At 45.2% G+C, this 14,110-nt stretch overlaps 2 protein-coding genes across 3 annotated transcripts in view; one reads left to right on the top strand and one right to left on the bottom strand.

Moving 5' to 3' along the window:
• Positions 1 to 10,976, top strand: part of fgf11a (fibroblast growth factor 11a) — a 74,265-nt gene extending 63,289 nt beyond the window's left edge. Inside the window, exons 4-6 of one of the 2 annotated variants that reach the window (XM_030337855.1) lie at positions 5,608 to 5,806; positions 6,189 to 6,226; positions 10,756 to 10,976. In XM_030337855.1, the coding sequence (XP_030193715.1) occupies positions 5,608 to 5,806; positions 6,189 to 6,226; positions 10,756 to 10,830 (312 nt within the window). In that variant the 3' untranslated portion in view covers positions 10,831 to 10,976. Of the gene's footprint in view, positions 1 to 5,607; positions 5,807 to 6,188; positions 9,011 to 10,755 lie in introns of those variants that run through there. The other variant, XM_030337854.1, reaches the window with a different exon arrangement.
• Positions 1 to 14,110, bottom strand: part of lrch4 (leucine-rich repeats and calponin homology (CH) domain containing 4) — a 310,321-nt gene that overhangs the window by 67,573 nt on the left and 228,638 nt on the right. The gene's annotated exons all lie outside the window — the stretch shown is intronic.

Below are 14,110 nucleotides of genomic sequence, written 5' to 3'. Positions count from 1 at the left end.
AGGAGGGAAGCATCATTTAATGGAAAGATACCCCGGGAGCCTTATGGCATTATATAAAACAGTAAAACAACTGAGAAACATGCAGTGGTTGATATACTAAAATATAATTGTGCTGCTCTGGGGCATGGTCTTGCAATTACAGTCCTTTTCTTACAGTTTTTCTGTAAAATAATTCAAGGTAAAATAACTTAATCTCATTGAAATGTAGTTTAATTTGTGCCATCTGTGCATATTTTAAAATCATAAAAGAAAACCAAAGAGAGTTTGTATTTTCCTTCAATTGAAACTGCATGAATGGTTGTTCTAACAGGAAAAAAAAAAGCGACGGAAACGTTGCCGCATTGATAATCCTTTCAAATTACTCTGCTGTAGAAAATTCTAAAACACACACACACAAACACTCACAAAAAGAAAACACAGACTCACACACTCACAAAGAGTCGTGCTAGTTCACAGTTTAACCATCTCATTCATAACACAACACGTGGTAACGCAGTGGACTGAAGCTCTGACTGTATCAAGTGTTGGATGGTAAGATAATATCGAGTCGTGGATCCCAGTATTGAATCCATGGCAATGGGAGGCTGACGCTTTAAACCAATCAACAGGGGAATGGCGGCCTCATTCACACAGTAATAGAGGGACAGAGCAAGAGCAGGGTTTGTCTTCGCCGCGTTCTACACCAGCGAATAATAACACAAATTTAATAAAAACATGTTAACAAACAGACTTTGGCTGCAGTCTTAGGGAATATAAAGTACTGGGATATGCAACGAATATATAGGTTTTTCAGAGCAGTTAGTCGGAGTGAGAGGACAGAAACTGAGAGAGCGGAGGGAGCTAGAGAGATCAAACTGGATTGAGACAGGACTACCGAGTAAATAGGAAGACGGAAGAGATAGGAACGGATGGCTAGATAGATCAATGGGATCAGGGTTAGGGAAGAGAGAGGGAGTCTGCTGTAGGACGAGGTATACATCTCTCCCAGGATGTATCCAGATAGAAAGATAACCCAGATGGATAGAGAAAAGAGAAATAAACAAGGAAATAGCAAGGGACGAAAGTAGATGAAAGGGCAGAGAGGAGGAATGGGAGCAGGTGACAGGGCCAGAGGAGATAGTAATGGAGAGAATTTAAAATAAAGAGACAGGGGGAGGGAGAGACTTGGAAAAACTGGGTAGGAATGAAGAGCTATACAGACAACCAAGATAGAGGAAGAGAAGGTAAGCAGGTGAGAAGGCCATTAGGAGAAGGTAATGCTGAAGGTAGAGTTAAAAAGAGATAGAGAGAGTAAAGTCCTTAATCAGGGTTTTTCTGCTCAACAGTCACATCAAGGCTCCAAATCAATCCTGCAAATTGGTTTGTTCCACGACAAGGTTACCAAACGACAGTAGGATGGATGGAGGGAGAGAGAGAACGGGGGATGGAGAGAGGGAAAGAGTGAGAGAGGATATTAAATAGAACAGGAATATGTTAGAGCAATTACTAGAGACATTGAGAGAGGGTGTTTGTGTGTGTGTGTGTGTGTGTGTGTGTGTGTGTGTGTGTGTGTGTGTGTGTGTGTGTGTGTGTGTGTGTGTGTGTGTGTGTGTGTGTGTGTGTGTGTGTGTCTGTATCCGTGTGTGTGTGTCCTAGATCTTTTGACCGGACTGTGTTGAGGTCAGCAATGGGTGAAGGATTCGGATATTTGTTGTTACAAGAAACCCCAGCCTGGCTGAGTTATGGCCTCCCTTTAAAGCACTGTTTTCTACCCCACGTGTGTGTGTGTGTGTGTGTGTGTGTGTGTGTGTGTGTGTGTGTGTGTGTGTGTGTGTGTGTGTGTGTGTGTGTGTGTGTGTGTGTGTGTGTGTGTGTGTGTGTGTGTGTGTTTGTGTTCGCTGCTTCTGTGAATGAGTTTGTCTGTGCCTCTGTGCGTGCGTGTGTGTGTGTGTGTGTGTGTGTGTGTGTGTCAACCCGGTCCCAGGAATGTCTCTATCACTCAGGAATTACCATACGCCAAGGTCCGTTGAAAGCCCTTGGCGTATGGTAATTAGAGCATTTAGGCATTTATTCTTTGCACAACAGAAAACGCGTGGGTCTGTGCCCAACGCGGGGAAAAAGAAAATATTACTATGGCTCCTAGAGCCATAAGAGTCAGTGTTCCTGACTCTCCGGCCCCGGAGAGGGAGGTCGCTCCAGTCTGCAGCTCCGTTCCGGAGGTGCGCTCCTCGTCAGCGAACGTCGTCCGTGTGTGCGGGATCCCTCGGGAACGCTGGGGAAAAGTCTGCTAGATCCACTTGTTGACCCGTCCGTATCGGGTCCTGGAGATTCCCTTGGTTCACCCGTGCTCCCAGGTCCCTGCTCTAATGGCGCGTTTCCACTGCAGGGTGCGGAAACGCGTACCGCACCTTTGCGAACCGATCCGTTACGCACCCTGCAGTGGAAACAAGGCATTAAGGCGCGTTTCCACTGCGGGGTGCGGAACGGATCGGTTCGCAAAGATGCGGTACGGGTTGCGTTTCCACCGCCAAAAGTGGGCGTGACCCGGACTTAGCCGTATCCGCTTTGGCCTCGTTTTCAGGACTCCTCCGTTGGGGTACTGAAAACGAGACGAGACGCCTGAAAGGGTCCTGGGAATTCTAGCTACACGCCCCCTCCGTTGATTGGTCGACAGAATCATCACTTCCGGGCGACGTGGGGATAAAAACAAACCAACAGTAGCCTCGAGGTATTATTCTTTACAATTAACATGTCGCGTAAAACGCTTGCTTGGGCGAACAAGGAGGTGGAGACGTTCGTCTGCATTCTTGGGGAGGAAGACGTTGTTTACGATGTTTACGTAGCTGCCGCGGCGATCGACATCCGGCCTACCTTTAAGGGTACTGTCGGCGGTAAAAACGCGACCTCTGAACTGAGCTGGGCCCCGTTTCCCGATAACGATGGATCTTCGCTTGTACGATCATTCTCCCGATGGATCTTGCGAGCCATCGATAATTTCTTTGTCGCGTTTCCCGAAACTCCTCTTAACGTGAACGCGCATTCACTGCACTCACGACGTCGTAGGATTGTAACTGTCACGGTGCTGAAATGGGCTCCGTAGGAGGGGGAGACGCAGGAATGTCGCAGAAAAATTGTGTTAAAAAGGGTTAAAATATATCCCCATCAAGGACAACAGCAGAGTAGCCTACGAAAAAAATAGACTGCAATTATATGAATGCTAAAGACATTAAAACACAATTGATTAGGCTTAAACCGACATATATCAGTCCTAATCCTGAATGCACTGTGCGTTTCACGGCATTTTCCCCCCTTAAATAATTCCTCTTCACACCTGTGAATAACCCGGGAGACGTCCATGATGAGGAATACAACGAAGCCCACCGTCTGGCCCGGTGCATCGTTGAGCGCACGATCTGGAGGTGGAAGTTGCGCTTTAGATGCCTTCACAAGTCAGGCGGAGGGCTCCAGTTTTCGCCGGCCAAGTCATGCGCCGTGATATGTGTGACCAGGGCCGTCGATAAGGGGTGAAAGGTGATGACGATTCTAGGGCCCCACAGCCCAGGGGGGGTCCATGGCAATAAAAAATAAAAAATAAAAAATTAACTACCAGCCCACAGTACTAGGCCCCCCCCCCCCCCCCCCCCGTCAACAATCCAGCACAGGGGGGTCCATCAGTACCCCCCCCCCCCATCAACAATCCAGCGCAGGGGGGTCCATCAGTACATCTTGTATAGGGGCCCAGGACTTGTAGCAACGGCCCTGTGTGTGACGGCTATGTTGCACAACATTGCAGCTAAGGCTGGGGTGGCATTGCTTGAACCGGAGGACGCTGAGGACGATGACGACGAGGAAGATCGGTGTGAGGACGGCCTCCCTCATAACTACGCGGTTGGTTTTCATGCGCGTCGAAGAGTGATTGAGACTTTTTTTTAACCCCCTCCACCCTCCCACATGTCACTAAACATTCCCGTCAACGTGACCAATCCCCACCATATCCCAGCCTTTTGCCTGCTCCTTTGCTTGTTTTTTATAATTTATTTTATTTCTTTATTTTTAATTTTTTTATTTTTTTTTAATTTTTTGCATTATTTTATGCTACGTTTTATGAGTAGCCTATGTCAGTCTGCACAAATCCCCCCACTTTCTCTCACACATTTTGAGTGCCCTGCCTGCGCAAACATTTTCTGGACTGTCCCGTTTTATTTTGGCCATTTTAACATCTTTATTAATAAATTAATTAATAATCTTTATTAATTACCAAACTAAGAACATAAAGGCGCAATGCGTTTTAATAAAACGCATCCAATAGACGGAATGTCCGATGGTGTCGCCACTGAGGCTATAGCTGACGATGCTCTTAGCGTCCTACGAGTACCTACGAGCACCCCTGGAGTACTCGTTAGCTACGAGCGTTTTCAAGACGTTCGTTCCTAACGATGCTTTTGGGAAACGCGGTGAAAACTCTACGATGCCCTTTGGACGCACTTCACGATCCACTTAGGCTAACGACGCTTTCGGGAAACGGGGCCCTGGGCTATACCTCCCCCTCCCTACCGCACCTTGCGAACCGATCCGTTCCGCACCCTGCAGTGGGAATGCGGCATTAGAGAACATGTCACATACTTTTAAAGGGTACCTGGTCTTCAGCCGCAGGTGTTCCGCAGGTGTTCTCCATTACGCCGATAAGGGTGACGCAATGGACTCTCTCTGGCTCCGACTGGTGGATATCGCCGGTACACGCCCTCCTCCACCTCTCCCCTGGGCTGCCTGGCCCGAGGGGTTGGGACAGGGTTGCACCAGTGTGTGTGTGTGTGTGTGTGTGTGTGTGTGTGTGTGTGTGTGTGTGTGTGTGTGTGTGTGTGTGTGTGTGTGTGTGTGTGTGTGTGTGTGTGTGTGTGTGTGTGTGTGTAAGAGTGTTTGTTGTTGTTGTTGTTGTTGTAGCAGCTGTGATTCTACCGTAACCCTGTCACTATGAATTGTGTGAGTGTTTTCTTCTATTCCGAGCTGAGCCGGCGAGATTCAAGATTTAATGTATAAAGAGTATTACAAATAAATAACACTAACATACATACTCGTGCGCGGACACACCATACCACGTTGTTCATTCTCCTTTTTTCTCTACATATACTATAGATGTTTGGGATGACTGCTAATAACATGCATTTTGTGTGTATATTGTTGTGTGTATGTGTGTGTGTGTGTGTGTGTGTGTGTGTGTGTGTGTGTGTGTGTGTGTGTGTGTGTGTGTGTGTGTGTGTGTGTGTGTGCATGTGATTTGATGTTGTGTTTCGGATTGAATAATAGAAAGCCATTTTCACCTTGTATTATGCATTCAGACATCATCGTGGATTCACTAACACCATTGAACAGCGTATCAAAACGACTGCACATATTACCATCGGACGAAACAGATAGAAGGACTCATCCATGGCTTAGCATCAACATGTTGCATTCTCTGTTGCCTTTGAGGTAAATATACGGTTATCTATTCTTATAGTGTACTAACACTTGTGTGTGTGTGTGTGTGTGTGTGTCTATGCTTGTGTGTGTGTATGTCTTTGTGTGTGTGCGTGCGCGGGTGCGTGCGTGCGTGTGGGTGTGTGTGTGTGTGTGTGTGTCCTCCTCCAGAAACTCTTCACGCCCGAGTGTAAGTTCAAGGAGTGTGTGTTTGAGAACTACTACGTGACCTACTCGTCGATCCTGTACCGCCAGACGCAGTCGGGCCGCGCCTGGTACATCGGCATCAACCGCGACGGGCTGGTCATGAAGGGCAACCGCGTGAAGAAGACCAAGGGCGCCGCCCACTTCCTGCCCAAGCTCATCGAAGGTACAGGAACAGGAAGCTCCTCATGTCCGTACTCAAAGGATCAAACCTTTGCTCGGTGTTGCCAAGATACAAGATAGACAAGATTTCACTTTGAATTAACATACAGAAGCTTGGACATTTGATTCAAGCGACATGAGTTAATATAACACAACATTTACTCACAATGTTTATTGTCGTTTGTTCAGAGGAGAGGCTCCGGAGACGAGTTGTCAATTAGTTGGACAAAGTTTCCTCTGAAAATAACGTAATCATCATTATATTGACACTACTGTGCTCAAACCGCAATTAGCCGGTCGAGTAACCGCGTCCTCGTTTATGGTTAATGCCATTCACGCGTAATCACCTGCCCTTAATTCACAAACTTTCCCGCCCATTTCCACAGTGGCCATGTACCGGGAGCCCTCCCTCCACGACGTGGCGGTGCAAAGCCCGCCACGGAAAACACCCAAGACCACCAGCGACTCGCCCGCACACAAGAAGGACCCCCCCTCCAAAACTAAGACCACCTCCACCTCCTAGCACTCAAGAGACCTCCTGAGGCACATTAACGGGGGGCAAAAATGGACGGGGAGGTGTGTGTGTGTGTGTGTGTTTGAACTTTGACCTCTGCGAGAACCTTGATGAGAACCCCAGTGTGTGCACCACAAACACACACTCACACGGGGTCACACGGATGCGTGGGGCCCGCGGTCCTCACAGGCCTCCATCCAGGCGCTACAGTCGTGTGTATAATCTCTTTCACACAAATGCCACTCGTTTTTCTTGTGGCGTGGATTGACCCCTGACCCCTGACTGACCCCTGACCTGACAGATCCTGTACGAGGCGGTCAGCCACCTCAGAGACAACGGTGAACTCTAGACAAACTCCGTAGAGGTCTTCCTCCTTCACATCCCTGTTGAGTGGAAGAAAAAATACATTCATCTATGTATCTATATCTATAGATATAGATATAGATATAGTTTAACTCTACAGATCCCCCCCCCATAGCCCACTCTACCCCTCAATGTCCTCTTCAGCTCATTCGGCGCCCCAACAGCAGAACCTGGATTTATAAAGAGCAATAACTTGTCTGCAGAAGCCGACTGGCACGTTTCAAAGCGAGGGCAAAGCAGGGGTGGGAGAGGAAGTCCCTCTCCATCCCCCATCTGGCGTCCGTGTGGTTCATCAAATAACCACAAGAATACAACATCGGCATGTTGTTCCCTTTCATTTTTGTTCTCCTTTACGTTTTTTTATGGACCCGCTGTCACGTTTTGTTTTGACCCACCCCCCTGAACTCCAAGCCCTGCTCACAAGCACAGCACATTCTGACCCTCGGACACTCTAGGAGTACCCCGTCACCGTCACGTGATCCAACATGATTGTGTCTTCACCCTGGGTGCTGGCAGTGTGGGGTTACGCCTGTGATGTACGATGTGTGTATGGGGTGATTGTTTGTCCGCACACTTTGATTGCGCAGATCACAATGGTAAGGATTGGATTAGTTTGTGAGATGGATGATTTCACACAGTGACTCTACAGCTCCCAAGATGCTCTGCTCACTGGCTCTTTCACTGCGAGTCTGAGCCCACAACATGAACACATACACGTAACGCTCATTGTTATGAATACTCTTATGAGAATAATTCATATCAGTGTGTGCATGTACTTCATTGGTGGACTGGTGTTGCAGACACACACATCCAACAAACACACAGAGCCAGAGGTTTTGATAAAGGATGATGATGATGATGATGATGATGACGGTAAACCTTGTAGATCCACTGCAGTAGTGCTGCTTCTGTTCCCAGAGCCTTCAAGAACCACCCGCACACAAATCGTCAAAATGACGGTATTCTTTAGGTCTCACACCTTTATCCTGTATTCGCTGTAGGCCTAATATTGTTTAATTTCAGGTCGGCCTGAAAGATGTTTTTCGTGAGTCTACAGATTCTGTTTGAACGCACCAGCTTTTTTTTCAAAGATGAATCAATATTACCAGAAAACCAATATCCTCACAGATGGCTGTGTCTATCTACTCTATATATATTGTGTTTGGTCTCAACCCGCACAGGATATGTTGGCTCCGAGCTGTTGTGATCTATTTTTCGAAGCACCTTCGTTTGTTTTGTCTCTGTGTGTGAATCCACTTCTCAGATACGAGTGCGATGACTACTCTGACGTGGGTGTTGTGCGTTGTTGTTGTTATATATTTATTTTTTTCGTTGTCTTCAGAACTACCCGTGGGTTTATTTGTCGGTTTGTTTTGTTTGCTTTTGTCCAGAGACGAACCTTGAGCTGCTTTAAGAATCAAACATGTTTAGGGCTCTTGTCGCCTTCTTAGGGCTCATATTGCCTTTACGGAGACTGTATTACTAATAATTTCCTAAATAGTTATTATTATTATTATTATGCAAGGGATTCCAAGCCTCCGCTAACTTTGTTGGGTGATGCCGGCAATATTGAATACATTTGATGACAATATTGTATCATTTGAGAACATTTTCAGGGGGTTTGAGGCGAATAATAACCAACCAAAGTGATGGCTCAAAGCAGAGAAATGTTTGGGGGATCATTCTTTGATATCTCACAGTTTCTTTGTGGCATATTTCTCCTTATTTATTGCTGTATTTGATATAACAAAAAAAATGTTTGTTAACCATTATTTCTGTCCCCATATTTCGTATTTTCCTTTCCCTGTGATTATATTTTATTTCTCGTACATTGAAAAACCAAAAGCAATCTTCATTTGTTTCCCCACATCCATCATGGCTCCCGTAAGGGGCACAATGAGGCAGGCAGGTCGTTCTCTCTCCTGCATAACATCAGCCGGCGCCGACGGCCAGAGAGACGCGCCTGTTATTGTGCGGCACAGAAACATTAGCGGTGCTAAACGAACAAAGGAGAAAAAGTTGGAGGAAATAAATGAGTCGGAGGGCGAGAGAACGGGAGGAGAGAAGGGGTCAATTGGTATGGTAGAAAAAAAAAGGAATCAAAATGGAAGAAAAATCATGGTAGATAGAAAGAAGGAAACAAAGTCACAAAAAAGAAAGAAGGAAGGGAAGGAGGAATGATTTAGAACGAGGGAAAAGGGAAGGACAGATTTTTATGGTATATCAGGGTTTATTTACGGGAGAATTGTTCTGTACTGAGTGCTTTCGTGGGAAAAACTGTGCTCTCAGACACTCATACACACACACACACACACACACACACACACACACGCACACGCACACACGCACACACACACACACACACACACGCACACACACACACACACACACACGCACACACATATACACATACACACACTCTCACACACACATCCACTCACACAAAAACACACACATCCACGCACACACACACACACACACGCACACACACACACACACACACACAAATACACATACATATTCACATGCTGCGTGAAGCAGCATTCGTACAAATTGGCAATCATACAAACATACGTATCCACTCTAACACTCTCACAGATGCAGCAAATAAGAACGCATATCTCTTCTTCTATCTCTCGGTACAACCATCCCCTCCTAACACACACACACACACACACACACACACACACACACACACACACACACACACACGTCATTCTACTCGAACAATGCATAATCCTGCTGCTCTCTGTAACTATGATTGATCAGCGTATGATACAGGAAAAGCAATGCATAAAATGAGCCTGGAAATGATGCCCATAATTTGAATAGTTCGGAGGCACAAATGGAGGAAAGAAAGAAAGAGCAATACGTTAGCAATATATTAGTTTCGCAATAACTGCCACTGCCATGAAACAGAGGACGGAAGCTACTGATTGGCTGAGCAGCATACTGTCTCCACACACTTTTAACATACCGATAAACCCACCATTTAATGACTTAAAAGTAAAAAAACTAGTAGCACTTTGTCGGAACCATTATCTCCCTCCGCATGTTAGCATTTTGTTGTCAATCTGCTGAACTGTGTTTGCAGTACTGACGCCGTCAAGCGTCGCCTGAGAGCTGGCCTGATTCACACCGAACAGAACACGTCAATGGCTGCTGGCACACAAAAACACACAGACATTTACCACTCCAACGTCTCTGTCCCAAGAGGACCGTCACACACACACACACATACACACACACACATGCAATACACGCTCTCTTTCCTCAACTAATGTCAAATTAGTGATTCTGAAGGTGTACCTTTTGGCATTTTAGACACAGTTTGGATGAGATAGTGCGGTGGGTGTGTGGATGCAAAATAATCAAATCAGAAATGGATTAATGATTGTGCTCCTTAATGAATGGGGAATAAAATAAGAGATAGGTTTAGAAATATCGGATGGTATCCAGAATAGGAGATAAGTTAACCGAATAATAGGGATATCTTTAAGGGATTATAACGAGGGTTGTGTGTTCATGGGGACCAGTGGGTTTGATTCTACCAACAGAATGGAGTTGAACGTAGGACTGAGGGCATACTGGACCCTGCAGTAACGCTGATATCTGGAGGTACAGAGGGGTACGGGACGCTACGGGCTAACGGTGCTAACTGCGCTAGCTTCTAGCCTAGGAAACATCTCTGCAACATAATACATGGAAATCTTGACCTCACCTGAAAATGCTACATCTTCACATTCTGTTGATAATTGTAGGTCATTTGCTTGTGTTTCAAACTTATACTTGTACACGTCACACCTTTAATCACAAAATTATCCAATTGCCCCTCCTGAAAATACCAGTTAATAGAGGAAATGATGACACCCTGGCCTTGACAGGGAGCAGGAGAGAGAGAATCCCAGAGAGCCACCACCAACCCCACCGAGGTGTTGATCCCTCCCAGAACACATTATCTTACCAACACAATTTCCCTTTCAGCCCCGAAGGTAGAGTATGTGTCCGAAAGGTGAGCTTTAACAACAACTCGTGGCGTTGTGAATGTCTGTAGTAACAAAGGAGGGGCATTAGAGGGGGAGACTGAAAGTGAGAGAGACAGTGAAAGAATTAGAGAGAGGGCAAAAGACCAAGAAAAAAAAGGGAGTTAGGAGTGAGACATGGAGTTAAAATACTCGATAGCTTGGAGGCCAAATCAATGGCCAGTACTCCTGGAGCAGGAACACATTAAACTGGGCCTGTGCGTATTATCTGTAGTGTGTGTGTGTGTGTGTGTGTGTGTGTGTGTGTGTGTGTGTGTGTGTGTGTGTGTGTGTGTGTGTGTGTGTGTGTGTGTGTGTGTGTGTGTGTGTGTGTGTGTGTGTGTGTGTGTGTGTGTGTGTGTGTGCGCGTGTGCGCGTGTGAGAGCGAGAGGATTAAAATATCCGGTAGAGGAATTTCCACGGTTCACAAGAACATTATTTAACTAATTTATTCTCTCCATTTGATACACTGGGTTATGCATGTGTGTGTGTGATTGCGTGTGCGTGTGTGTGTGTGTGTGTGTGTGTGTGTGTGTGTGTGTGTATGTGTTTAACTTTGAGATGGGGTCCCCACACCACATCTGCAATGCAGCAGAAATCCCAATAGGGAGAGCTAAGGTGATCATAGAGAGTGACAGAGAGCCGTAGACAGAGTGAGACACACACAGAGAGAAGGGCTCATATAACACACACCACTGGCATCTTCACACACACACACACACACACACACACACACACACACACACACACACACACACACACACACACACACACACACACACACACACACACACACACACACACACACACTCTGATAGCAATCCAGTGGGTAGGTTCCAGTGGTGATAGGACTCGTCCTGTAGCAAGGAAAGTTCACAAATAGTCTGGGGATTAGCCCCAACCCTTCCCATGAAACAATCCTCCAGGAATCTATGTGATGGATGTAGAGTAGAGGTTCCAACTCAATGTGAAACAAAAAATACAAAAGAGGTGGTGAGATTCAGAGTGAGGTATTTCTTAAGGGTAATAAGGTATATATTAAGGGTAATTGGTAAAGAGTCAGAGTGCGGTATCTCTTAAGGGTACTACAGTTAAGAGTCAGAGTGAGGTATCTCTTTAGGGTAATAAGGTATATATTAAGGGTAATTGGTAAAGAGTCAGAGTGAGGTATTTCTTAAGGGTACTTTGGTAAAGAGTCAGAGTGATGTATCTTTTAAGAGTGCTATGTATTAGACTGGGCGAGGATTGTGTCGTGCTTCGGGATTGACTTTATGTGGCACTGTTGTGACTCTTGTAAGGAGCATAGAGGTGATACTAGGACTGTCACGGATGCAAAATGCTATGCTTCGATGTTAACCCTATAATCCGGCAATAATCCTGTTTCTACAAATGTATTCTGAGTTGATCCATTTTGATGTTTGATAAGGCTATATATCTGTTGTACCTGTTCTGGACTGTTCTGCTGGTGTTGAAATACTGTCTGTAGTGCAAAGGCTGGAGGGGAGAGAGACAGACAGACAAATAGAGATCCCAAAACAGTTTAGTTTTGACCGAAATGGCAGAGCATGATACTATTGAGGATCTTTTTGCCACACACCTGACCTCTGAGCTGACCCTTGACCTTAAGCGTTCACTTTTTTTTCCCTTCTTCTTTCTCATTTACTCTCCTACGTAAAGTCCCAGGAGTTTTGCCACAAACATTAGACCCCAGAAACAGATCCTCTGTATTCATGTGTTAATGTCTTCTGTGATTTATTATTTATAGAATATTTGTCATTGTACTATTTGTTTGTATTGTTTAAAAAAAAAAAAGTAATAGCATGGAATTTGCAAGTCATTGTGACGAGTAGAGTCTTCCGGAAAAGAGAATTTTAGAATAGAAAATGTCCATAATAATGCAAAAACACTGCTTCAGTCTTCCAGATATCAGAGCCACAATGACACTATTTTTGTATGCAAGACAAGTCGGGCAAAAATATATATCTATATATCCAGTCTATATAAATATATATATATATGAATATATTCTATGCTAATGTGGTCGTAGGGGTAAGGGTGGGCATTGGGTAGGGCTGTTGGTCTGTGTACGCAATAACTTCCCCTGTCGGCAGGAAACAGGAACGACAGGAAGTACAACGTAGCCATCCAAAGAAAAACACTTGACCATCCGAGAACAGCCTCGGACCTGTTTGATTGGACGGCCTAACCGACGTGTCAGTTAATATGACGACAATGTTTCTGGACACCAGGTTACTCTTTTTAATTCATTTTCATTTTTACGAAGACTTGTGCGATTGCGAGGGATTTGCAGACGGACCAGGATTACCAAGCATGCATGTGCCCGAACACTTACTGGACCACCTTCAAATAAAAACAAAAAACAAACAATAAACAACATTATTTATTCTCTCCCCACCCCAACACAGCCCAATCACCCGTCTACCTTGTCTCTGCATTTGCAATATGATCTGTATTTATTTCCATGATAACTTACACACACAACACAAGTTGAGGGAAAAATATTATTGGATATAATTGAATAAAACTAACTAATATATTTGTATGATTGTAACATTGGTGTCTTGGGTGATTTATTTCAGTGCTTTGATAACTCTCCCCCTTTTTCTCTCATTAAATAGATGTACTTAGCTTCAATTACAGGCCTGGCAAAGGATACATTTTAAAATCTCTTACCAATCCACGGTGGCTATGATGAATACATAAATAATGAAACTCCATGTCAGGGTTGCTAGTTTGAATTCTCCAGCGTCCAAGTAGCTGGCTCCTCTTAGATAATGCTACAACAACAAAAAAACATTCAGAGAAACAACGTCTACCAGGTAAGCCTCGTCCGCCAAATACGTTCTTCCTCGTGATTGGGTGGCAGCCAAAACAAGCTGCTGTCTCTCTCCCCCTCGCCCCAATGAGCCTATTTGATGTTTGACTTGACACTGTCTGTGAGCTGTTAATAGTTAGCTTCTATGCTAATTAAATTGGCAGCGGGCCAAATGGCGCCGGAGGCGGGTGATAGATGACCATGCAACGGGCAACCAGCCCGCCCCTTTTGCTCCAGAGAGTGAGACTCTGGAGGCAAGGAGAGGCTGATGGGATACCGGACCTTTTAGGGAGATTAAGTTTGAACTGACTGAGTTAACAGTTTTTTAGAGGAAGCCCAACGGCACATTTTGTTTGATGTTTCTTGTTATAAACGCACGCTAAGCCTTCTTAAAAAGAGGGGTGGTGCGCACTTCCAATGGTAATCCACAGGTGCTAGAAAATAGTATTGAATATAGTCAATTGAATCTTCATCAGGCAGATGAAGATCCCTAGAGATCTAAACGTTGCCTGTTAATAAATCCACTTCTGAAGCATTTAATCAGCGTGCAGAACCTTCTTTTTTTCTTACAAA

This window comes from Gadus morhua, chromosome 17 (genome assembly GCF_902167405.1).
Source record: "Gadus morhua chromosome 17, gadMor3.0, whole genome shotgun sequence".
In the NCBI taxonomy this organism is placed as follows: Eukaryota; Metazoa; Chordata; class Actinopteri; order Gadiformes; family Gadidae; genus Gadus; species Gadus morhua.
This window is presented reverse-complemented; position numbering and strand designations above follow the sequence as displayed.